We start from the raw sequence: 23,239 nt of genomic DNA, 5'->3' as shown, positions 1-23,239 counted from the left end.
ACAATTAAGTATAATCTCTTGCATGGCCTGAAACGTTAGTCACGAGTGTGAGCCACCATACTGTTTTTTTACCATGGAATTTTTAAATGCTTTATATTCAACCACCAATCCAGCCAACACTTGGACAACCCATTCATTGCCTGCAAACACACACAGGCCCCTCATTCATATCTTTGCTCTTTGCTCGCTCTCCTTGGTCCTGAATTAGCTTAGTTGCTCTCCTCAGGACTTTCTAGACAGAGCCAGAGGTGGCAGAGTTCCATCCATCCATCCATTTTCCAACCCGCTGAATCCGAACACAGGGTCACGGGGGTCTGCTGGAGCCAATCCCAGCCAACACAGGGCACAAGGCAGGAACCAATCCTGGGCAGGGTGCCAACCCACCACAGGACACACACACAAACACACCCACACACCTAGCACACACTAGGGCCAATTTAGAATCGCCAATCCACCTAACCTGCATGTCTTTGGACTGTGGGAGGAAAGCCATGCAGACACGGGGAGAACATGCAAACTCCACGCAGGGAGGACCCGGGAAGCGAACCCAGGTCCCCTGGTCTCCCAACTGCGAGGCAGCAGCACTACCCACTACTAGCTTGGGGCTGAATGCTCATAAGGTGGAGAGGATTATCAGTGCAGGTCATGGAGGTGAGGGGGTGAGAGTTACAAGTAATGCACGAGACCAACGTATTCTCCTATCTGATTAGTGAATAAGACTCACACACCAGAAATGTGTAAAGGTGGGCATCAGATATATCAAACAGGTGGACCAGACAGGATGCTCCCTACAAAGAGTCTGCCAGCCCCTCTTCTGTTTCACTAGAGCTGGACTCGGACGTGCGAGTTTAGTGAATGTGCAGGAGAGGCTCCTGCGCTGCCAGTTCAGCCAATCATGGAAGACACCAGCAGGTGGCAGCGTTTAGCTGCAAATCAAACGTGACTTCATCATGCAGCGCACGCCACACACCGCATGCTGCTGATCCTCAATTCATGCCAGGCAGGGTGGGGAAGGATTGGCAGTGCCCCCCCCCCCCCCCCCATCTCCCTTGGCAACAGGCAGCCGTTATCCAACCAGCTGATTACGGCAGGCACATCCGCATTAAACAAAGTATCAATAATTAACAGTAAGACTTCAGATGGGCTCTTTCTTCTGTCCTAATTATTACAAAATACCTTAAGAGATGCGTTTGTGCTCCAGGCGCCGTCTCTCACTCGACTCTCGCTGTTTCTTGCCGTCACTAAGCTGCCTTTAGATCGGCTAACGCAGCCGGAATTACAATTAACAGGAATTTTGTGGTTTCCAAACATGCCTGGCTGACTTCAAAGCCTTTAGACCCGTGACTGTCGCTGTCTAATTAACCTCGTGGTGTGCTAAGCTGCGTCACAGGGGGGCGCTCCACTCATTTCAGATTCTTAAAAGTCTAAACATCCTGACCTCGGAGTCCCCCACTTCCTCACAAACTCAAATATTGTCAGGCTGCTGTGTTCATTAATCCAACCATCCATTTACTGTTTGAGGCTATGGCTCTAGTGGAGAGGCGGAGTCTATCAAGGCAGGGTCTGCCCTGCAGGGGGCGCCAGACCAGCAGTCCCCAGACTACCATGGCTTTTGAGTGTGGCACAGCATGCAAACGCCTACAGGCACCCTGACAAACCCAAAAATCAGAGTAGCCAATCAGACATGCAATGACCCACGATACGGGTGTGAAAACTTGGAAACTGATAGGGACATAAAGAACACCTGGCATTTAAGGTGCCATACGACTTCTTGTGTGGTAGAATGGTGGCACACTGACCACACAGACCCAGTATCCTGAATTTGGATCCAACATGAGCTGTACCCAGGACTAAGTGGATAGCTGGCATTTGGAACATGGGGACGACTGTGACAAAAGGATAGGCTATACAACCTCTTCTGGGTGGCTTGGTAGCACATTGGGTGGCAGCGCTTCCACCTAACAGACCCACCATCCTGATCTCAGATACAGTGTTCAAAAAATGATCAGCCACACCCAGGACCCCTGACATTAAGGGTGCTGTGTAAATTTTTGTGGGGTGGCATGCTGGCACATTGGGCTGCACTGCTGCCTCATAGACCCAGCATCCTGAATTTGTATCCAAAGGCTGAACAGCTATACCCAGGATACCTGGCATTTGGGGCACTATATGACTTATTGTGGGGTGACACAGTGGTGTGTTGGGGGGGCACTGCTGCCTCACAGATCCAACATCCTGAATTTGGATTGAGCCTTTAAAAGCTGAATAGCTCTACCCAGGACTAAGTGCAGAGCTGGCATTTTAGGGTGGTATTAAACTCTGTGTGTGTGTGTGTGGTGGCATGCTGGAGTATTGGGTTGCACTGCTGCCTTATAAGATCCCGCACCCTGAACCCTGGAAACCTGTATCTAGGAGACCTGACATTGAGGGCACCAGATGAGTGCTTGTGGAGTGACACATTGGTGCCTGACAGACCCACAAGCCTGAGTCTGGATCTGTCATGTAAATATTGAACAGCTGTACCCAGGACAGACTGCATACATGGCATTTAGGGCACAGCTGGTTTTGGAATGTGTGACAGGATTAACCTCAACAGCCTGTCAGGCTTTTCACTGTGAGGAGTGCCGCTGATGTAGCACAAGGCTCTCTCTCTCTCTCAGACTCCACCCCTTGTACCTCATCTTTCTCTCTCTCTGTCTCACAAACAGGCACCACCCCTTGTAACTCATCCTTTGTCAGACTCCACCCCTTGTAACTCATCTCTCTCTCTCTCTCTCTCACAGGCTCCTCCCCTTGTAACTCATCTTTTTCTCTCTCCTTCTCTCTCAGACTCCACCCCTTGTGACTCATCTCTCTCTCTCTGTCTCACAAACAGGCACCACCCCTTGTAACCCCACCCCTTGTGACTCATCTCTCTCTCTCTGTCTCACAAACAGGCACCACCCCTTGTAACCCCACCCCTTGTGACTCATCTCTCTCTCTCTCACAGGCTCCTCCCCTTGTAACTCATCTTTCTCTCTCTCTCTCTCTCTCTCTCTCACAGGCTCCACCCCTTGTAACTTATCCTTTGTCAGACTCCAAATCTTGTGTCTCATCTCTCTTTTTACCTCTGTCACGCAGGCTCCACCCCTTGTAACTCATCTCTTTCTCAGACTCCACCCCTTGTGACTCATCGTTCTCTCTCTGTCTCACACACAGGCACCACCCCTTGTAACTCCACCCCTTGTGACTCATCTCTCTCTCTCTCTCTCACAGGCTCCACCCCTTGTAACTCATCCTTTGTCAGACTCCACTCCTTGTAACTCATCTTTCTCTCTCTCTTTCTCAGACTCCACCCCTTGTGACTCATCTCTCTTTTTCTCTCTCTCTCTCTCTCTCTCTCTCACGCAGGCTCCACCACTTGTAACTCATCAATTTCTCAGACTCCACCCTTTGTGACTTATCTCTCTCTCTCTGTCTCACACACAGGCTACACCCCTTGTACCTCATCTCTCTCTCGCTCTCTCTCTCTCTCTCTCTCACAGGCTCCACCCCTTGTAACTCATACTTTCTCAGACTCCACCCCTTGTGACTCATCTCTCTCTCTCTCACACACATGCTCCACACCTTGTGCCTTCTCTCTGCCCCGCCCCTTGCCCTTATTCCTCTCATTTTAACTCATTCCCCTCCCCAAGATCAAATGTCACATCTCTGTTCCTCTCTGCTCAGAAACACACTCAAGGTGACTCACCTCCCCTTCCCCACTTCTGCATGTTCTCCCTAAGGCTGCAATGAAAGAATTTGGGATTGAACCTTCTGAGCCAGTACAGCTAAAGGAGACCTCCACCAGCCTATCAGGGTTCTAATTGTGAGGTTGCCTCTTATGTAGCAGGCCCCTCCCCTTCTCAATGAGCTCTCCCAAGCCCCACCCTTTCTGACTCATCTGGGTCCTGCCTCTTCTGACTTGTCTCTTTTGGGTTCCACCCCTTCTATCCTCTCTCTCTCTCTCTCTGAAGCTCCACCCCTCCTGACTTATCTGCCTTTCAGACTCCACCCCTTCCAACTCATTTCTCTGTCAGCCTCACTACACTCGCCCCTCCTGTTACACTCACTCTCTCTCTAAGTCTCCCACCCCCCCATTAGCCTCACTACACTCACCCCTCCCACTACACCCCCCCCCCAAAACATCAGCACAGGTGGTCTCTGCCCAGGAGTTTGCTGAGGTTGCCTCCCTCCACCCAGCCTCTCATTTCTTTAAATTTCTTACCCAAATTCCTCGGTGAGGTGGCAGAGAAGGCTGCATGGTAATCTAATGCCCCCCAACCCGAGTTTGCGTCTGCACTGCTTGTGTCTCCCTAAACAAACCTCTGAGCAGAGACAGAGTTTGTTACTTAGTAAAACTTGTATGCTTTGTAATGGTGTGCTCCCTGTAAGGCGCTATATATTATAATGTCTGACATGAAAGGTGCCGCCCAGCCTCCACCCCTCCACGTATCTCTGAGGTGTCCTTAGGACAGCCACTCTGTGACCCCCACACCAGGGCTGGTTTGTTCTTACAGGATTGTAATAGGAGGGCGCCCCCTTGTGGCCTTTCGAGATATCACTTGTCATTTTTGTCACAAGGCTCTGCTGGGTGGCTGGCAGAGTTGACCATCCACTCCTCCTGTCCTCCCTCTCTCCGGTGTAACCCAACCCCCCCCCACACACACACACACACACAACCCCCTTCACTAATTAGCCTCAAGTCCTCAAGATACTCCTGTTCCTGGACCTCTGGTCAACCTAGTGCTGGTATCCTCCGAGGGTCCAGCCGCTCTGTCAGATGTGTCCGTTTCCAGTCCAGTGGCGCTGACAGGCTGCCTGTGCTCTGCTCCTGGACGCTTGGGGCTTTGTGGTCCACTTACTCAGTCTGCCTAACGACTCCTGTCATGACATGCAATGCATGCCAATGTCTAAGGATGGCTTGAGATCAGAATATAAGGCATGAGGCACCACATCAAAGTGAGCATGCAGTGGGCACGGCTCCTCAGCTGACCCTAAGGGCACAGAGGGGGTCCTGCTCCAGACAAATCCGTTTTCTGCTGTAAATGCCCAGCAGTGGTCAGATGGCAGCCTGATTCCCCAAATTAAGAGGGTCCCCCGTCAACGTCTGAAGGTGTCCACACATTTGGGCTTCAAGCCGAGGCACTACAGCGGGCAAAGACCCCAATACATTCTACTGTGAATGTGTGAGGCATGGATGAGGGGGTGACAATGGGGACAGAGGAAACCCCCAAAACATCATCACCCATTCATCTGCCTGTCCACTCTGCACCCTGAACCTGCGTATTCCATCATAGGAAGGCCGTGAGCCCAAGCAGCGGCTCAACCGGCCCTAAAGGGGGCACCAGTCCAGCATGGGGTAGACTGGGTACTGAGCTCTGAGACTGCAGTGCCTACCAGTGTGCCCACATGCTAAAAAAAAAAACACTCCTAAAGAGCCAACCCTTAAACCCCGGACCCTCCCACCCACCACCTCCCAAAGGAGCAGAGACCTGCCAGGCTGTTCAGGGTACTTCTGTTTGCAGTAGGCCTCCAGCGAGGCGTAGACCTTCTCACGAAGGGCCTCCACTTCTCCAGGGTTCGCCAAGCCTTTGGAGTCTGGAGAGACAAGAAAAGGAAAGGGAGGGTCACTTCAGGACCACGGAGAGCAGTCAGCGTTGAGGAGAGGTCAGCCGTGATCAGGGCTTGAGGAGCATAATGTCGGAGAAGTGACCAGTGGTCAGTGGCGAAGAGCCTGGCACCATAAATATGATGTGTGGTCAATGGGGGGGTGACCAGTGGTCAGTGCCAAGATGCCTAGCATCTTCAACACCATTAGGAGTCAAAGGGTCACCAGTGGTCAGTGAGAAAGAGCATAATGCTTAAGAAGTGACCAGTGGTCAGTGCCAAAGGAGTATGATGTTTGTGAAGTGGTCAGTGATGAAGAGCATGGCTCCATAAATTTGAGGTGTGGTCAAAGGGGGGGGGGGTAACCAGTGGTCAATGCCAAGGAGCCTGACATTCAAGAAGTGACCTGTGGTCAGTGCCAAGGAGTATGATGGTTGTGAAGTGGTCAGTTGTCAGTAATGAAGACCTTAAACATGATCAGGGATTACCAGTGGTCAGTGGTGAAGAAAATGGCACTCAAAGGGTCACCAGCGGTCAGTGAGAAGGAGCATGATGCTCAAGAATTGACCAGTGGTCAGTGCTAAGGAGCGTGATGTCTGAGAAGTGATCAGGTGATGAAGAGGATGACACCTTAAATATGATAAGTGGTCAAATGGTGATGGTCAGTGCTGAAGAGCATGGCCAGCAGTCGACGATGAAGAGCATAGTGCTCTAAATATGACGAGTGGGCAAAGAGTGACCAGTGGTCAGATGTTGTTTGCAAAGTGATAAGTGGTCAGTGATGAAGAGGATGACACAATTGGTGGTCAGTGATGAAGAGGATGACACCATAAATATAATGTATGGTCAAAGGGGGTGACCAGTGGTCAGTGCTGAGGAGCCTAGCATCTTCAACATGATTAGGAGTCAAAGGGTCACCAGTGGTCAGTGAGAAAGAGCATGATGCTTAAGAAGTGACCAGTGGTCAGTGCCAGGGAGCATGATGTCTGAGAGCTGATCTGGTGACGAGGAGCATGACACATTAAATATGATCAGGAGTTACCAGTGGTCAGTGCCAAGGAGTATGGTGTTTGCAAAGTGGTCAGTGATGAAGAGCCTGGCACCTTAAATATAATCAGGAGTTACCAGTGGTCAGTGGTGAAGAACATGACACTCAAAGGGTAACCAGTGGTTAGTGCTAAGGAGTTTGATGTCTGAGAAGTGATCAAGTGATGAAGAGGATGGCACCTTAAATATGGTGAGCGGTCAAATGGTGATGGTCAGTGCTGAAGAGCATGGCACTTGAAATACGGTCAGTGGTCAGTGCTGAAGGGTATGGAGCTCAAAGAATGACCACTGGTCACTCTAATGGAGAATGATGTGTGAAAGGTTTCTGGTGCTCATTGAGGAAGAGCACGGCACTCATGAAGACTCTTGTGTTTAAATCAGCAAGCATCCGTCACTGCTGAGGACCACGACACTTGAAATGTGATCAGCAGTCAGTGCTGAAGAGCGTGGATCTCATAAAGTCACCAGCGGCCAGCAGTGAGAAGCATGGCACTTGAAAGGTGAGCATGGGCACATTGGTGGACATCAAAGATCTCCACACCAGGGTGTGCCAAGAAAATATTATTCCTCAAGATCATTGATGGCAGTTAGCGTTGAGGAGAATGGCATTTGAAGGGTGATGAGTGGTCAGTGGAGGACATCTTGGTACTGAAGTGGTGTTCCGTGGTCAGCAGTGTGTCACCCAAAGCTCATTGTGCCACCAAAACTCAGGTTGTGGCCAACTGGTTAGAGGACAGGACAGGTCCCAGGACCAATCCATGCCCCATCAGCTCCACTGTGCTTCACTCTTGTGAAAAGTGCCTTAAGATGGCTTGTCACCATGAAAGGTGACACCTCCGTTTTCCAAACCTGCTAACCCTAAGCAGAGTTGTGGGGAGGGTGGAGCCTTTCCTAGTAAGATTTGGGTGTAAGGCAGGAACGACGCCTCACATCAAACGTCATTTCTTTGTTCCAGAATTGCTCTAAAATTCCAAGGAGGAACACAAACCAATGGCAGCCCGTGCTGATGTAATCGAAGGGGCGACTGCTCTCTTGTGTACTCTGGCGCCACCACCAGGCCACACATGCACATTGCTTCCTCTTTCCCATTAAATGGAATCAGGTGTTGGCATGCCTGATGTCGCCTGGGTTCAGTTGCCTCCAACCCTCCAGCCCACCTGCCCAGCCCGACCCGACATACCTGGATTGAACAAGACGATGGCTCGCAGACACCCGAGTTCCGTCTTGTCCATCTGCATGTCACGCATCTTTGACACGAGTTCTGTCAACACCCTGCAGTCGGAGGGGACAAAGAGAGGAAGAGCATTAGGGACGCCAGTCACTGACGACTGGCATATCGGAAGATGGTGACTCAGTGGCTTTCAGTGGCACACATCAATCTCCATACCTTTTGGAATTTCACTTCCTAAAATGAGCTGCAGGGGGCGCCATCAGCTCACCATCAGCAGCACAAGTGGACGATTTAAACTCTAAAGTTAAACCTCCATTATAAAAATGACCTAAGATCACTATGGTGGACCACCCTGGTCTGAGGGCATCTGCTCCAGAAAGGGGGCGCTATATACACAAGTTCCATTAATAGTCATAGGCAAAAAAAAAAAATTTGAAAAAGTGACCCCTCCCCCCAACCACAAAAGTCATATGTCACATCTGATGAGGACTCCTTACCCCTTTATCATAAGAAGTGCTCAGGGATCACAATTGAGACAGAAGGTGGTTTTTGATCCACCAGGTGGGTCACCAGAGCAGGGACAGCTCTTATAAGGCAGGGCACTGGAGTCTGAGGTTCCACCTCATAACCACCAAGTGCTCCCTGGTGGGGCTGATGACATCTGCGTCCAACCTGTCTTTACTATATGGCCTATATAGTGCCTTGGCCCCGTGAACACCATGCCATACCTCCACTTGGTCGTATCTCCTGGAATGAACTCTGTCGTCCATCTTATCCAAGTATGCGCTTTGCTCTATCTGGGGAGCATCATAGAACAAGAACACATCCCAAGTGAAGAGCGAGACCCTTCTCTTCATGACAGCACAAAGCGGCCGTGAGGTTTAACCGTGAAAGGCACTATAAAACACAACAGACTGTCCTTCCCATTCCCAAATCTCCAAGCCAGGGGGCCACTGTTATAAAATGAAGGAGTGGTGACCTCCCAGCCCCTCTCCTAACCACCCGGTGCTGCCCTTCCTATTATAAGGAGAAGCTTCAGGATAGCAACTGTGGTGAAAGGCGCTATATTATACTGCTTCAGATTGGTCTCCCCTTTCTTAACTGCTTTTATACCAAGCTGCCTCCCTCAAAAAGGTCTGAGCCCAGTCGATCTTCACTGTGTGGTCTCATATAGCGCCACACACAGGCTGTATAGTGTATGGCGTCCTGGAATGGAGTCTTTCCCTGTCCAGTTCACCCCTAATCTGAATATTTATATTATTGTATTTGGGGGGCTCGATGAAAGGCGCTATATAAACTAAGCACATAACAAACTGATTGACCTCCCTCTTAGCTGTCACAAGTCATGTGAGCCCCCTTCCCTTCAAAACGCCCCAAAGCGGTCCTGAGGTTCCACTGTGTTGACAGTGAATGAGTGAAAGGTGCTATATAATACAAGGGAGGAGCTGAGACCAGCCTGCCCCCTCATAACCGTCCACTGCCCCTCTCTGCTGTTCAAAAGTGACCAATCCATCTTTACTGCAAGGCCTATATAGCGCCTTATTAAACACCCCTATAGGCAAGTGTGGCCTGGGCTGGGGTCTTTTCCCCCTTTCTCTTCTTCTGTTATTTGAATATGCAGCTCATTCCAGAGTTGTATGAAAGGCGCTATATAGAACATTGGAATGACTGACCTTTCTGACCCCAAGTCTCCCTCCTTCTTGGTGCTGCTAAGTTTGTAAACCAAATGCGTTGCCCCTGTGTCAAGGCGCTATATAAATGACATGCATTATTATTTTTTACTGTAATGCATTCTGTATATAGCGCCACTGTGATGCATTAATGCTTGCCCACCCTGCCGCAGATGTCAGACCCCCCCCCCGTCTTTTCTGGAGCCCACCATGACAGGTGCTATATAAAACAGCAGACTGACAGATATTGCTCTTTTAAGTCTCCCATTGGGCTGTTTCTGATCACATGAGGTGCCCCTGTGCCAAGGACAAGTCCGCCATTACTGTCATGCCTATATGGCGCCACCCAATTCCTCTCCCTTACACCACAGGCTCCACCCCAGAGGAAAGGCGCTATATAAGACCGACTTGAATGGTGTACCCAGAGCCATTCCCGCCCCACCACCAACATCATCACTGGATGCCCACCTGTCGAAGATGGCGCCGACGCCAGCACTGTGCGCACTGTTGCGGTGGACGTGCAGCCCGGTGGCCAGCAGGATCCCGTCCTTCACGGCGATGGAGCGGTGGGAGAAGGAGGCGATGAGGAGTTCGTTCCAACCTGGGTTGTGAAAGAGAAACAGAGAACAGTGGTAAGCAGTGGGCCTCAGGGTGGGCGCTATACAGCGCTGGCCCCTTTAAGGCGTCTGCCTGGCAACACAGACTATTTTGCTCTCTCATTCTGAGAATTCCACGTGACGCTCTCAGCCGGCGCTAAAAGCAGCTGGAATGCGCCTCGGTTTTTTTTTCTTCTTCTTCTTCTTCTTTTCTCCATCTTCTTTTTTAATGTTGCCCCCCCCCCCATACACCCCCATTCTACCACTTTCTTGTTTTCTTACTAAAATAACGAGCCTTTTATTCAGACATTTTCTGTATTTTGAGCAAACGGGCAGATTCCAGCAGAAATACAGAAAAACTCCGGCAGTACGTGAGGGTGCCATTGGCATATTGCTGCTCATCTTTTGAGAAGGGGCACTGCTGCATTAAACCTGCGCTGCCCACCGGGCCTGCAGCCTCTTTAAATGATGTGATTCAACAGTTTGAGAACCCCCCCCCCCCCAAATTTCCCTCCAATTCTGTCCTGTAACTTCCCCTTAATGTCCACTAGGGGGCCCACTATAAATTGAGAGAGGCCAATGGGGTGCCAGCTCTCTCTCTGTTCTGTGTGCCAGTTTCTTCAAGCAAAAGGCAACAAAGATTTTGGGGGGCTTCTAGTGTTCAGCCCACCCTGAGCTTCATCAGTCACTCTCCAGTAATGAAAGACAGCTGCCTACTGGCATTCACACATTCATCCTGACACAAGTGGGCACATCTGCATTTATTATCGCCAGTTTTAGAGAAACCCAGTGCTTCATGCCAATCACGCCACACCCATAGCCACACCCCTAACTGCTGTACCTCTCCAGCCACAACATACTGGTCACAGTGGGCTGCTCTTTAAATGAGGGCCCTCAAATGCCAGAGCACCAAACCCTAAGAGGACCAACTTGAGGCTCCTCTTGGGCATCACAAGGAGAACAGTGATCTCCAGGAAGGGCCGTGTGCACCTGCATGGCTCCTGGTATCCTGAATTCAGTCAGATACAAGTGGGCACATCTACATGTATTATTGCCAGCGCCTCATGCCAAGCACACCAGCTGAAGCCACACCCATAAGTACGCCCCAACTTCTGTACCTCTCCAGCCATACCCCTTCCTGTTAAGGAACATACTGGTCACAGTGGGCTGCTCTTTTAATGAGGACAAGGGGGCCTTCTGCGTCTGAACCCCTCTTACCCGGCGTTCTCCCTCTCACGTGTGTTCCCATAAATCTGTCACTTTGAGGTGTTTGCTCACCCGCTGTCTGTGGTAGACACAGCCCCCGTTACCCGCTGTGGAAACATCATTTGTACTTGTGTGAATACTTGCTCTGTTTGGTGACGACTCTCAGCGTTCCTCCTACGCCTTTCTTTCGTATCCTTACATATCTGAACCTCTGTTAACCGATGCTCCCTCTCTTGATCGAGTTCCCAGAACTCCAACCCTCGCTCATCTCCTATCCACTTTTGTACTCCCCGTATTTGAAGATGAGTCTCAGTGTTAGGGTTGACTTTGTGGAGTCGGCCTGATTGATGAACTGTTGGGACTGATGATCAGGACGTATTGGTATTGGATAAGCAGGCTGCTTGTATTGAGAATTTAAACACACAAATTAATGTATCAGCAATCATCTTAAAGCAAAATGTGTTGGGCAAGAGTTCATTATTAAAGGCTCGTTCAGATACCAGCCTGAGGTGACGCCAAGTCAAGGACAGGGTGTAATACCAGGACACTTTAACCCTGTGAGGGTCCCTCCTAGTCTCGACTCTAATGGTGGCAACTGATCAGTAAATAAGAGTCGGACACCTGCACAGGATGGCCAGATTAGGTCAGGTGATGGGCATTAACTAATGGTGGGCATGGATGTTAGGTAATGGTGGGTATGGACATTAGGTAATGGTGGGCATGGATGTTAGGTAATGGTGGGCAAGATCATTAGGTAATAATGGACATGAACATAAGGTGATGGTGGGCATGGATATTAGATAATGGTGGGCATGGACAATATCTAATGGTGGCATTGACATTAGGTAATGGTGGGCATGGACACTGGGTAATGGTGGGCATGGTCACTAGGTAATAGTGGGTATGGACATTAGGTGATGGTGAGCATGGTCATTAGCTAATGGTGGGCATGGTCAATATCTAATGGTGGGCATGGATATTAGGTAATGGTGGGTATGGTCACTAGGTAATGGTGGATATTCACATTAGGTAATGGTTGGCGTGGACATTAGGTGATGGTGGGCATGGTCATTAGCTAATGGTGGGCATGGACAATATCTAATGCTGGCATTGACATTAGGTAATGGTGGGCATGGTCACTAGGTAATAGTGGGTATGGACATTAGGTAATGGTGAGCATGGACAATATCTAAAGGTGGCATGGACATTGGGTAATGGTGAGCATAGTCATTAGCTAATGGTGGGCATGGGCAATATCTAATGGTAGCATGGACATTAGGTAATGGTGGATATTCGCATTAGGTAATGGTTGGCGTGGACATTAGGTAATGGTGGGCATAGATATTAGGTGATGCTGGGAAAGGTCATTAGGTAATGGTGGGCATGGATGTTTGGTAATGGGGCAAGATCATTAGGTAATAGTGGGCATGGACAATATCTAATGGTGGCATGGACATTAGGTAATGGTGGGCATGGATGTTAGGTGATGGTGGACAAGGTCATTAGGTAACAGTGGGCAGGGATATTAGATAATGGTGGGCATGGACAATATCTAATGATGGCATAGACATTAGGTAATTGTGGGTATGGACATTGGGTAATGGTGAGCAAGGTCACTAGCTAATGGTGGGCATGGACAATAATGGTGGCATGGACATTAGATAATGGTGGGTGTGGATGTTAGGTAATGGTGGGCATGGGCATTAGGTAATGGTTGGCATGGGCATTAGGTAATGGTGGGCATAGATATTATGTGATGCAGGGCAAGATCATTAGGTAATGGTGGGCATGGATATTAGGTAATGGTGGGCAAGATCATTAAGTAATAGTGGGCATGAACATTAGGTGATGGTGGGCAATGGCATTAGGTAATGGTTGCTGTGGACATTAGGTAATGGTGGGCATAGATATTAGGTGATGCTGGGAAAGGTCATTAGGTAATGGTGGGCATGGATGTTTGGTAATGGGGACAAGATCATTAGGTAATAGTGGGCATGGATATTTGGTAATGGTGGGTATGGACATTGGGTAATGGTGGGCATGGACAATATCTAATGGTGGCATGGACATTAGGTAATGGTGGGCATGGATGTTAGGTGATGGTGGGCAAGGTCATTAGGTAACAGTGGGCAGGGATATTAGATAATGGTGGGCATGGACAATATCTAATGGTGGCATAGACATTAGGTAATGGTGGGTATGGACATTGGGTAATGGTGAGCATTGTCACCAGCTAATGGTGGGCATGGACAATATTTAATGGTGGCATGGACATTAGATAATGGTGGGTGTGGATGTTAGGTAATGGTGGGCATGGGCATTAGGTAATGGTTGGCATGGGCATTAGGTAATGGTGGGCATAGATATTATGTGATGCAGGGGAAGATCATTAGGTAATGGTGGGCATGGATATTAGGTAATGGTGGGCAAAATCATTAAGTAATAGTGGGCATGAACATTAGGTGATGGTGGGCATGGATATTGGGTAATGGTGGGCATGGACAATATCTAAAGGTGGCATGGACATTAGGTAATGGTGGGCATGGGTGTTAGATAATGGTGGGCATGGTCACTAGGTAATGGTGGGTGTGGACATTGGGTGATGGTGGGCATGGATATTAGATAATGGTGGGCATGGTCCAGAAGGAGCAGAGTATTTGGCACAGATAATATGTACTGTAGTATACACTTGCTAGTTGAAATGCTTGTGCCATGCTGGCATCTCTTTGCCACGATGCCACGTGACGATATTTGCCCCCTACGACTGTAACTTCCTCCTTTGTGTCTTTACTTAACGGTCGTTTCTACCACAATGTTAAATTGTTGCTGCTGGTTTTTAAACCTTTACGTGGCTCTGCTCCCTGCCGCCTGTTAACCTGAATTGTGTGTGTGACATCAGCCATCCAGAGAGCTCAGGTAGGTCTGCCAGCTGGTCAGTGGTCTCTTGTGGTCTCTCGTATGAAGTGTAGCACTAAGGGGGGGGTCTGAGCTTTTGTTGCCGCTGCGCCCCGTGTGTGGAATTCTCTGCCTCACTACACGACTTTCACCCCTTGAGCTAATTTGTGTACGACGGGACTGAAGCCTCGTTTCTATTTTTTAGCCTTGCGTGACCCTCGGTGCCACCTACTGGTAGCCCGGCCTTCCTGTCGGGCTGCAGCTGACGTCCTCGCCGTTTCTGAGGGGCTTCCTTCTGCCAGCAGCCCTGCAGATTCACGAGGTCCTTAGATAAGTTTTCAGATGTGAATTTTTCATCCGCAGATCTTAGCGGAAACTTTGCTGCAGGCCTTCAATAATAGATTGAGGTTGTGGTGGGGGGGGGATTTCAAATACTACTGGGAGAAGGAAGTGGAACATCTCTGCCACCTGTCAGAGGGCATCTGAGCCACTCAAGCGCGAGCGTCGCCTGCTCTCTTTACTTGTAGAGGTAATGACACAATTGGTCCTACGGGGGGGGGGGGGGCAGAGTGTGGGGGTTGGGTGAAGGTGACCCCCCCACACACACACAGTAAGAGGCTGGCGTAGCCCAATGTGCACATTTATGGTCTGCATTTCTTACTTCATCAGCACTGCCGTGCGGCTCTGGCCTCTCGTTGAATTTTATTCTCAATTTCTTGTTATGCCAGACGGAAAATGGCAGACAAAAAAAAAAGACAAAGGAGCAGAAAAACAAAGCCAGGGACAAAAAGAAAATAAAAATAAAATCAATGAAGTGAGAATCGTCAAAACCCAAAAAAATGCTAACCAGAAGTCTACCGAAAATGAAAAGCGGGTAAAGTGGCATAAATTCCGAATGCCCATCAAATGCACAAAGGCGTCTGCGGCTCGACACAATTTCCTTCTGTCTTCTTCATTAATATTTAATGGTGCTGTCACACTGGATCACTCGTTTTGTTAGGCGTCATCTTCTCATCCCGTTTCCCACTCCAGTGCTGTGTGAAACAATTCTTGAAGCTCCCAATGGGACACTCAACAGCCCAGGGTGACATCGGGCCTGGTAACAATCAAAACCTGAAATGTCACGTTTGACCCAAGTGTTCACATCTTGGGGAGCCCCTATGGCTTTGGGAGGTCTTCTTGGGTTCGACGTGACGAGCTTCACGCGCCTCGATTAAGTCTGGTTTGGGTGGTCTCTCCAGAGATGCTCGATTAGGTTCAAGTCCGGGCTCTGCCTGCCCGAGGACCCTCCCCGAGTTGTCCCTAAGCCACTCCTTTGCTGGTCACTGCTCTGTGCTTAGTGTCATTGTCCTATGTGAAGTTGACCTGTCGGCCCAGTCTGAGGTCCCCACGCTGCTCTCTCCACACTTTGCTCCATTCAGCTCTCCTTCAACCCTGATGAAACGTGGCCGAGTCGGGCTCTTTGGGGACCACTAGAGGTTTCCAGACTCCCATGCCACCCTGCAGGTGTTTAGCACCTATGGTTCTGGGGGGAATGAGCTGCTCTCAGCATCCCCCATTCACCGGCTCTTCCATTAAGGCCTCCAGGACGCGTATGAATCCTTCCTTTATTTCAGCCAGGATGCCAGTCCATCCTCTCTGGGGTCATGCCTGCAATCCAGGAGACCACCTTCCTATCTCCAGTGAGGTAAGCAGTTCCACCCCCTGACAAGAGGGGGCACTCACCACTAACATCATCATCTCCTTCCTTCTGCACAGCCAGCACAAGATACCCAAAGATGCAGCCTGACCCCACCCTGATGCCTAGAAAAAGCTCTGTCCCCTCCGGTACCTGCCCTATAAAGCCAGCCCACCCCAACCAAAGGTGGCATCACATGTCTAACTGGCACCCGAGCTGCAGACTGTGCACCACCTCACGACTGACGTGTTTCTGTTTTGTTTGAGACGTCATCTGTGTTATCAAAAGGGGTTACCAGGTGGGTACCCCAACTTTTCTTGGCTGTCCACCCCAGCCACATACTGTATGTCCATCCATCCATCCATTTTCCAACCCGCTGAATCCGAACACAGGGTCACGGGGGTCTGCTGGAGCCAATCCCAGCCAACACAGGGCACAAGGCAGGAAACAATCCCGGGCAGGGTGCCAACCCAGCGCAGGACACACACAAACACACCCACACACCAAGCACCCACTAGGGCCAATTTAGAATCGCCAATCCACCTAACCTGCATGTCTTTGGACTGTGGGAGGAAACCGACGCAGACACGGGGAGAACATGCAAACTCCATGCAGGGAGGTCCCAGGAAGCGAACGATGAAAGGATTTGAACGTTGAAGCAAATGAAGATTAAGAGGTGACATGACTGAGGTGTTTAAAGTTAGGACGGGACCCCGGCTGTTGTTTTCAAATCAATTCTTCAACAGAAACGCAGGGACCCACCTGGAAACTCCTGAGGGGGGCCGCATCCACGCCAATGTTTAAAGGTGAGAGCCACAAAGACAACGGGTAAGTGACCGAGTGCTGTAGTAGACGGTGGCACTTCAGGGACCTTCAGAATGCCGGTTCTCAGCAGCTCCCTCTGGTGGCACCCAGCAGGGCTTTCTAATGGGACTACAATTCCCAGGTTGCATTGCAGGTGTGAGTCTGGGCAATCCAGTGAAAGGACTCACTGGGTGAGTATGCAGCCCTGATAGGCTCCTTCCATGACAGACGTGGCTCTGCAGAAATGAGGTGGGCAGGACTGGTGAGCTTTTGGTGGTCTGACTGGCCCATTCTTGTCACCATATGACGGATGCTGTGACTTCTCCACTTCTCCACATTTCTCTTTTCCTTTCTGCCACCCCCATTTCCAAACTCTTCCTCACCTACCCAAAGTCTCTTATTCCATTCCTGTTTATTTCAATACGTCTCGTAGCCCACATTGTAACCAGCATGCCGTGGCCCCCTGGCCTCCCCTTCCACTCCTTATCTGATGTCTGAACTGAGCCCCCTGCCGTCCCCACTAATCCCTCCTCATCAGCCCCCCCCCCCACACTGCCTGCATTGACCCCATGTGTCCACAGAGGATCTCAGAAGATTGAAATCAGCAGAAGCCACCTCATGTCACCAAACGTCACAGATGTGACAGACTCCTGTGGCATGGTGGGCACACAATTCAATGAAAAATTTCCATTGGGGAGCCATCATCACATCCAATGGAGCCCGCCCACCCTAAAACCCTCACCCTAAAACCCAGACCCCCCCCCCCCCACCACTCCTCTGGTGCTGGGAGCAGAGGCCAGTATGCCCATATTTCAAGGTGGGGGAGGGGATAGGTAGGTTGAGGGTCTTTCCATTTGACGCACTGCAGCCAAACCACAAGTGCCTTTCGATTTGCTTACCTGCCCTTAGGAGGATGACCTGGTCGTCGAGGGGCAGCTCGGAGAAGTGCGGGATTCTCTTTGCCCATTCGACAAGCGTGAAGAGCTGTTTGTCGGCAGCCTGGCAGATGTTGGTCACGGGGTCGTTTGGCTGAAGGGGCAAGCAAAAAAATAAATGAATAAACAAATACAAAGCTTCACTCTGATTCACTGTCTATGCCCAACTGGGCAGGAGGACTTGCCATGCGCCACACTGGCAGACGGTTCCCCCTAGAAACGGCTCAGGAGAGCACTGGGGGCACTGCCTCAGATTGTCCCATTTGGCAGGATTGGGAGTTAGGAAGGCCAACTCAAATGCCAGGAAAGCCAACAAGGTGAGTGACCTGCTGGTCCAGAGACTATCACTCCCGTCACACTTAAGGTACTGCGTGGATCTGTTAGCCCCCCCATATTTGCAAAAATTGGCTCAATGCAAAGTCTCTGCCCATTTCAAAAGAATCCACAATCAATCCTCCCTGTGCCCAAGGAGCCAAAGTTTTCCTGTTGTCAGTGCCAGGAAAGAAGGATTCATACCCGGCCAGGAGACCATAATGGATGGACTAGGCCAACGGGCTTACTGGGAGCAGTTCAGTCCTCCACACAATAGGTGGCAGTGTTCCTCAAGGCAGGACCAGTTTAAGACACCAGCAGGGTGGCATGGGAGTTGCAGTCCCAAAACACGCATCCCTATTGGGGTCTTCAGGGGGTGGAGTGGGTGTGACTGTCCTGCTTTCCATACAACCCAGAACTGAATCTGGGGTCTGGAAGCAGTTCCTGGGTCTAATTTAAAAGAAAGACCCCCTGCCACACTTAGGGAAGTCCGCGCCTCTCGGGACAGGCAGGAGGATTGTGACCGGTGTGTTGGTGTTTGTATCAAGAAGGTGTTTTTGTAAAAATTCAAACTCTGCCATCGTGTCGGGTATGGCGGTGGGTGTCTGTGGCTTGGGCCTCAGTAGTGCCCCCTGGTGGTCACACTCTCTGAATGATTACAGGCCAGTGCTGCTGACCTGACGAATGTCTGATTCTCCAGCCTCTCAGAGCTCTCACTAATTCTCTCCTTGACCCGCTTTGGTTGCTTACGGTGCCAACAGGTCAGCTGAGGATTCACGGCCCACCACGACATCATGCAGCACTTAAAGATGTCATCAGGAATTTTAATTTGTGGATTTCAGCCCTGCATTGACGGGCAAAGCCGAACCCCAGGAAGATTTTCAGGCTTCTTAACTCAAACAAAAAAGATATGAAGATCCCAAGTGTTGATGACAGCGACATCTGGTGGTTGACAGCCGTCATAGCACTCATGAGTCTGAGGCAGCCTGCAGAGGAAGCTCACACTCCAGCTCTTGAGGGGCTTCAGTCTGTCAGGTGTGCTAAACGCCTGCGAACCCTCAGTGCGTCCATTGTGACCTGATGGCAGCCACGTTGTCATTAAGACACTGCTGTAAACGGACACGTCAGTACAGGCGACAATTTCTACAAAATATTATGTGCCAACCATTATGAATATTGCAGCAAAGTGGGCACCCATGCCCACCCGCGCCAAGTGCCAATGCATTCTTTACTCTTGATTTCACTATTTCCGGTAACTCGCTACCGGAGAGACGGCTTACTGCAGCTGCTGTGCCACGTTGGCAAGTCTGCCGTTTTTCTTGGCGCACGTGCAGCTGGCTCAGAAGCTGATCCCTTGGGTGACTGGATGCCACCCACCCTTACTGTTGCCAGCTTATCACCAGGCTGATGAAACTTTGAGAGTGCCATTGTGATAAAGACGCGAACAACAAGAATCTGTCGTTGATCAGAGGCAGGGAGTGCCAGTACATCACTACAGCAATGTCATGGCCACCGGCTGCAGGTTCAGATTCAGGTCTTATGTCATCCTTGTTCATTTTTGGTTGTTTTGTATGAATTAAGTTTTATTGCCTCAGCTGTGTTCCACGTGTTTGTGGGGTGGGGCCACCTGTCAATCACCACTAGGTGCCACCCTTTAATACATTGGAGGGTCTCACGCATCTCCTGGTGGTCCACTTTGAATGTGCTAGGTACTTTTAGGTGAGTTCTTGAGCTTTTCCTGTGCTTTTTGACTTCTCTGGATTTCTGACTTCGCCTTGGGATTTCTGCATTGAGACTGCGTTCACCTCGGGTAGCCTCGAGTCTTTAGGCAACTCCATTGTGCCTTTGTGATCGTCACTGTTTGGCAGAGCGTTTTGTGAAGAATCAGACCTTTTAATTTTGATGAACTTTCTGGGATTCCTTGTCTCATCTACCCGGGGTTTAGTGGTGTATCCCCCTCTAGTGGGCATTACTGGAAGTGCATTTGCAACTTTTTAGGATTTACATGCCTTGGGGACCCCGAGTTCATAATAAATACATTATAAGGCATTGCTGATTCAAAGTTAGGCGACGACTTTTTCAGGTCGGTGGATTTTAGGTGTCACGTAATGTGGAAAAATTAATATATTGTCTTCAATGTTTGGGGAATAAAAATACAAAGGGGGCAAAGGAGGGTCAAAACTGGTTTAGGAAATGTGCTTGGGGAAGTGGGCGCATATAAGGAGGTTGGGAGAAAGTGACTGGGGGTCCTTTATATCAACAGGCAATGCAGCTGGACAGCGCAATACTGGTACTGGGACCGTCAAGTCAGATGTATCTAAAATATAACGCCTTTCACATCTACTGTATCTGTCTATTATATAGTGCCTTTAATGTCTATCTATCTATCTATATATAGTGCCTTTCATATCTATCCATCCATCCATCCATTATCTAACACGCTATAGCTTAACTACAGGGTCATGGGGGTCTGCTGGAGCCAATCTCAGCCAACACAGGGCGCAAGGCAGGAAACAAACCCCGGGCAGGGCGCCAGCCCACCACAGCCTTTCATATCTATCTATCTATCTATCTATCTATCTATCTATCTATCTATCTATCTATCTATCTATCTATCTATAGTGCCTTTCATATCTATCTATCATATAGTGCCTTTCATATCTATCTATCAATCTATCTATCTATCATATAGTGTCTTTCACCCACCACAGCCTTTCATATCTATCTATCTATCTATCTATCTATCTATCTATCTATCTATCTATCTATCTATCTATCTATCTATCTGTCATATAGTGTCTTTCACATATCTATCTATCTATCTATCTATCTATCTATCTATCTATCTATCTATCTATCTATCTATCTATCTTTCTTCTTATTCTTTACTGTACATAAGTTTCTGTTATCCTGGTGGCTTTGACCGTTGATATCTTCCTGATTTATCCCATTTGTATTCCTCATTTTTTTGGTCGGCCCTTTAGATGATCTCCTGAAGCGTGTCTCTCAGTCCATCTGCTCAGTGGGCTTCTTCTCCTGTCCTCCGTTTCGCTCCCTGACTTTGACTTTCTCTTCTAAGGCTCACGAACTTTTGGGCTTTGCCTGGCTTGGCTCTTTGTATTTCCGTTTTAATTCCCATCTCGGTCTTTTCTCGCTGCGCTCGTTTTATTTGCGTTGTTCTATTTGGATGCACACCTCAGTCAGGCTGTCACGTATCAGCCGTGTAAAGGACGACCTCCTTCGTCAATCGTTGGTTCTTCAGAAGACCACAAGTGGCTCCACTCTGACAAAGCCCCCCAGCACTTTTTATTTTTCCTGAGTGTGGTGCGGCAGCAGTCGGTCGTTACTTTGGCAGACTTTATGCACGGATGTCATTTTTTTGTCACTCACTGCAGATTTCAAGTCTGCTTTCTTAAACTGATGCCATGTGCAAAAAAGGAACAGCTGACAGCGCGAGACGACACTTTTAAGAGAGAAGTGAGGCAGAAAACAGGAATGTGACGAGCAGAGAGTCTCCTGCACACGCGCTTCTTCCTGTCACTCAAAAAACAATCTTTGTGTTATTTCACATTAATTACCGCCATTGCGGGCTGCAGCAGGTGACATTGTGCGCACGCGTGCCTCGTTCGTCTGCTGACAGCTGTTGACTGACAGGTTAGGCGTGTGTGTGGCGTGCTGTCAAGCCACAAGTCACAGGTCTGCATTTAGTTTTAATCGGGTTAAAGTTTACTAAATTGTGAACGAATTTTTTTTATCACAGGCAGGGTGGTAAAATTGTTATGTCACAGCGCCAGGGTCTGCATGAGGTCTGCATGTTCTGTATATGCGCTTAAGTGTCTTTGATTACCTGCATTAACACTGACTACAGGAAATGTGCCAGTAACAGTTCATGGTGAACTAAAACTTGCAATCCTTCCTGTGCCCTTGAAGACTCAGGGTTTGAACATTGCCTACTGCGCCACCAGGTCACACTGTTTCAAAATATCCTTCCACCTTAATAAAAGGACGAGTGTCTGTGTATCTGTATGTCCATCTTTGTCATTCCAACAGATGGTGCATCACAAACATTAACACTGCTTTAACAAACCCCAAACCAAATGGCACATAGCACAGACATTTGCATTGCATCTGTCATTGCAACAGATGGCGCATCACAAACGTTTGAAGTAATAAAATACATTGGATTTACCGTTCCAACAGGTGGTGCATCACAAACATTAGCACTGCTTCTACAAACCCCAGGCTTAATGGTATATAACAGAAACATATGCTGTGCATTTGTCATTCCAATAGATGGAATGTCACCAACATTTGAAATAATAAAATATGTTGCTTTCATCCATCCAACAGATACTGCATCACAAAAATTAGAACTGCTTCTATATATCCCTTAGCCAAATTATATATAGCACAGACATTTGCATTGCATCTGTCATTGCAACAGATGGCGCATCACAAATGTTTGAAGTAATAAAATACATTGGATTTACCGTTCCAACAGATGGTGCATCACAAACATTAGCACTGCTTCTACAAACCCCAGGCTTAATGGTATATAACAGAAACATATGCAATGCATTTGTCACTCCAACAAGTGGTGCATCACAAACATTAGCACTGCTTCTACAAACCCCAGGCTTAATGGTATATAACAGAAACATATGCATTGCATTTGTCATTCCAATGGAGAGTATGTCACCAGCATTTGAAGTAATAAAATAAATTGCATTTATCATTCCAACAGATGGTGCATCACAAACATTAACACTGCATCTACAAACTCCATGCTTAATGGTACAGTATATAACACGAACATATGCATTGCATTTGTCATTCCAATAGATGGCATGTCACCAATATTTGAAGTAGTAAAATATGTTGCATTTATCAATCCAATAGATAGATAGATAGATAGATAGATAGATACTTTATTAATCCCGATGGGAAATTCACAATAGATGGTGCATCACAAACATTAGCACCACTTCTATAAACCTCTTGCCAAATGGTATATAACAGAGACATATGCATTGCCTTTGTCATTCCAACAGTTGCCACATCACAAACATTTATAGTAATTCAGTTTATTACTACAAATGTTTGTGATGCGCCATCTGTTGGAATGACAAAGGCAATTTATTGTTTCACCACGTGCACTACATGATACATTCAAATAGATGCTGCATTCCAAACATTAATGTTGAGATCTACGTTGATCATTTAGATTTCACCCCATCGATGGGTAGCACAGCTAATATGAAATTACAGAATCACAGAATTAAAACTAAGCAGTTGCT

General features: G+C 48.6%; 1 protein-coding gene and 2 long non-coding RNA genes across 9 annotated transcripts in view; 1 reads left to right on the top strand and 2 right to left on the bottom strand.

Annotated features, from left to right (window-relative positions):
* LOC114657332 (retinoic acid receptor RXR-alpha-A) overlaps window positions 1-23,239 on the bottom strand; it is a 385,485-nt gene that overhangs the window by 3,753 nt on the left and 358,493 nt on the right. For all 3 annotated transcript variants that reach the window (XM_028809094.2, XM_028809093.2, XM_028809095.2), the window contains exons 7-10: window positions 17,595-17,724; window positions 9,985-10,117; window positions 7,856-7,947; window positions 5,514-5,619 (exon numbers count right to left, since the gene is read on the bottom strand). In XM_028809094.2, the coding sequence (XP_028664927.1) occupies window positions 5,514-5,619; window positions 7,856-7,947; window positions 9,985-10,117; window positions 17,595-17,724 (461 nt within the window). The remainder of the gene's footprint in view (window positions 1-5,513; window positions 5,620-7,855; window positions 7,948-9,984; window positions 10,118-17,594; window positions 17,725-23,239) is intronic.
* Window positions 2,764-3,587, bottom strand: LOC127529107 (uncharacterized). 2 transcript variants are annotated; one of them, XR_007935795.1, is made up of 3 exons: window positions 3,485-3,587; window positions 3,231-3,302; window positions 2,764-2,850 (listed from the first exon to the last, which is right to left on the bottom strand). It is a non-coding gene; the product is annotated as an uncharacterized LOC127529107 (long non-coding RNA). The 2 variants fall into 2 exon arrangements; XR_007935794.1 differs by lacking the exon at window positions 3,485-3,587 and having other exon boundaries at window positions 3,231-3,421.
* On the top strand, window positions 11,815-14,074 carry LOC127529106 (uncharacterized). Of its 4 annotated transcripts, XR_007935791.1 has the most exons (7): window positions 11,815-12,026; window positions 12,256-12,301; window positions 12,439-12,461; window positions 12,621-12,712; window positions 13,118-13,163; window positions 13,781-13,803; window positions 13,941-14,074. It is a non-coding gene; the product is annotated as an uncharacterized LOC127529106 (long non-coding RNA). The 4 variants fall into 4 exon arrangements; XR_007935793.1 differs by lacking the exon at window positions 12,439-12,461 and having other exon boundaries at window positions 12,256-12,324; XR_007935790.1 differs by lacking the exon at window positions 12,256-12,301 and having other exon boundaries at window positions 11,815-12,049.

Source organism: Erpetoichthys calabaricus, chromosome 9 (genome assembly GCF_900747795.2).
Source record: "Erpetoichthys calabaricus chromosome 9, fErpCal1.3, whole genome shotgun sequence".
NCBI lineage: Eukaryota > Metazoa > Chordata > Cladistia > Polypteriformes > Polypteridae > Erpetoichthys > Erpetoichthys calabaricus.
This window is presented reverse-complemented; position numbering and strand designations above follow the sequence as displayed.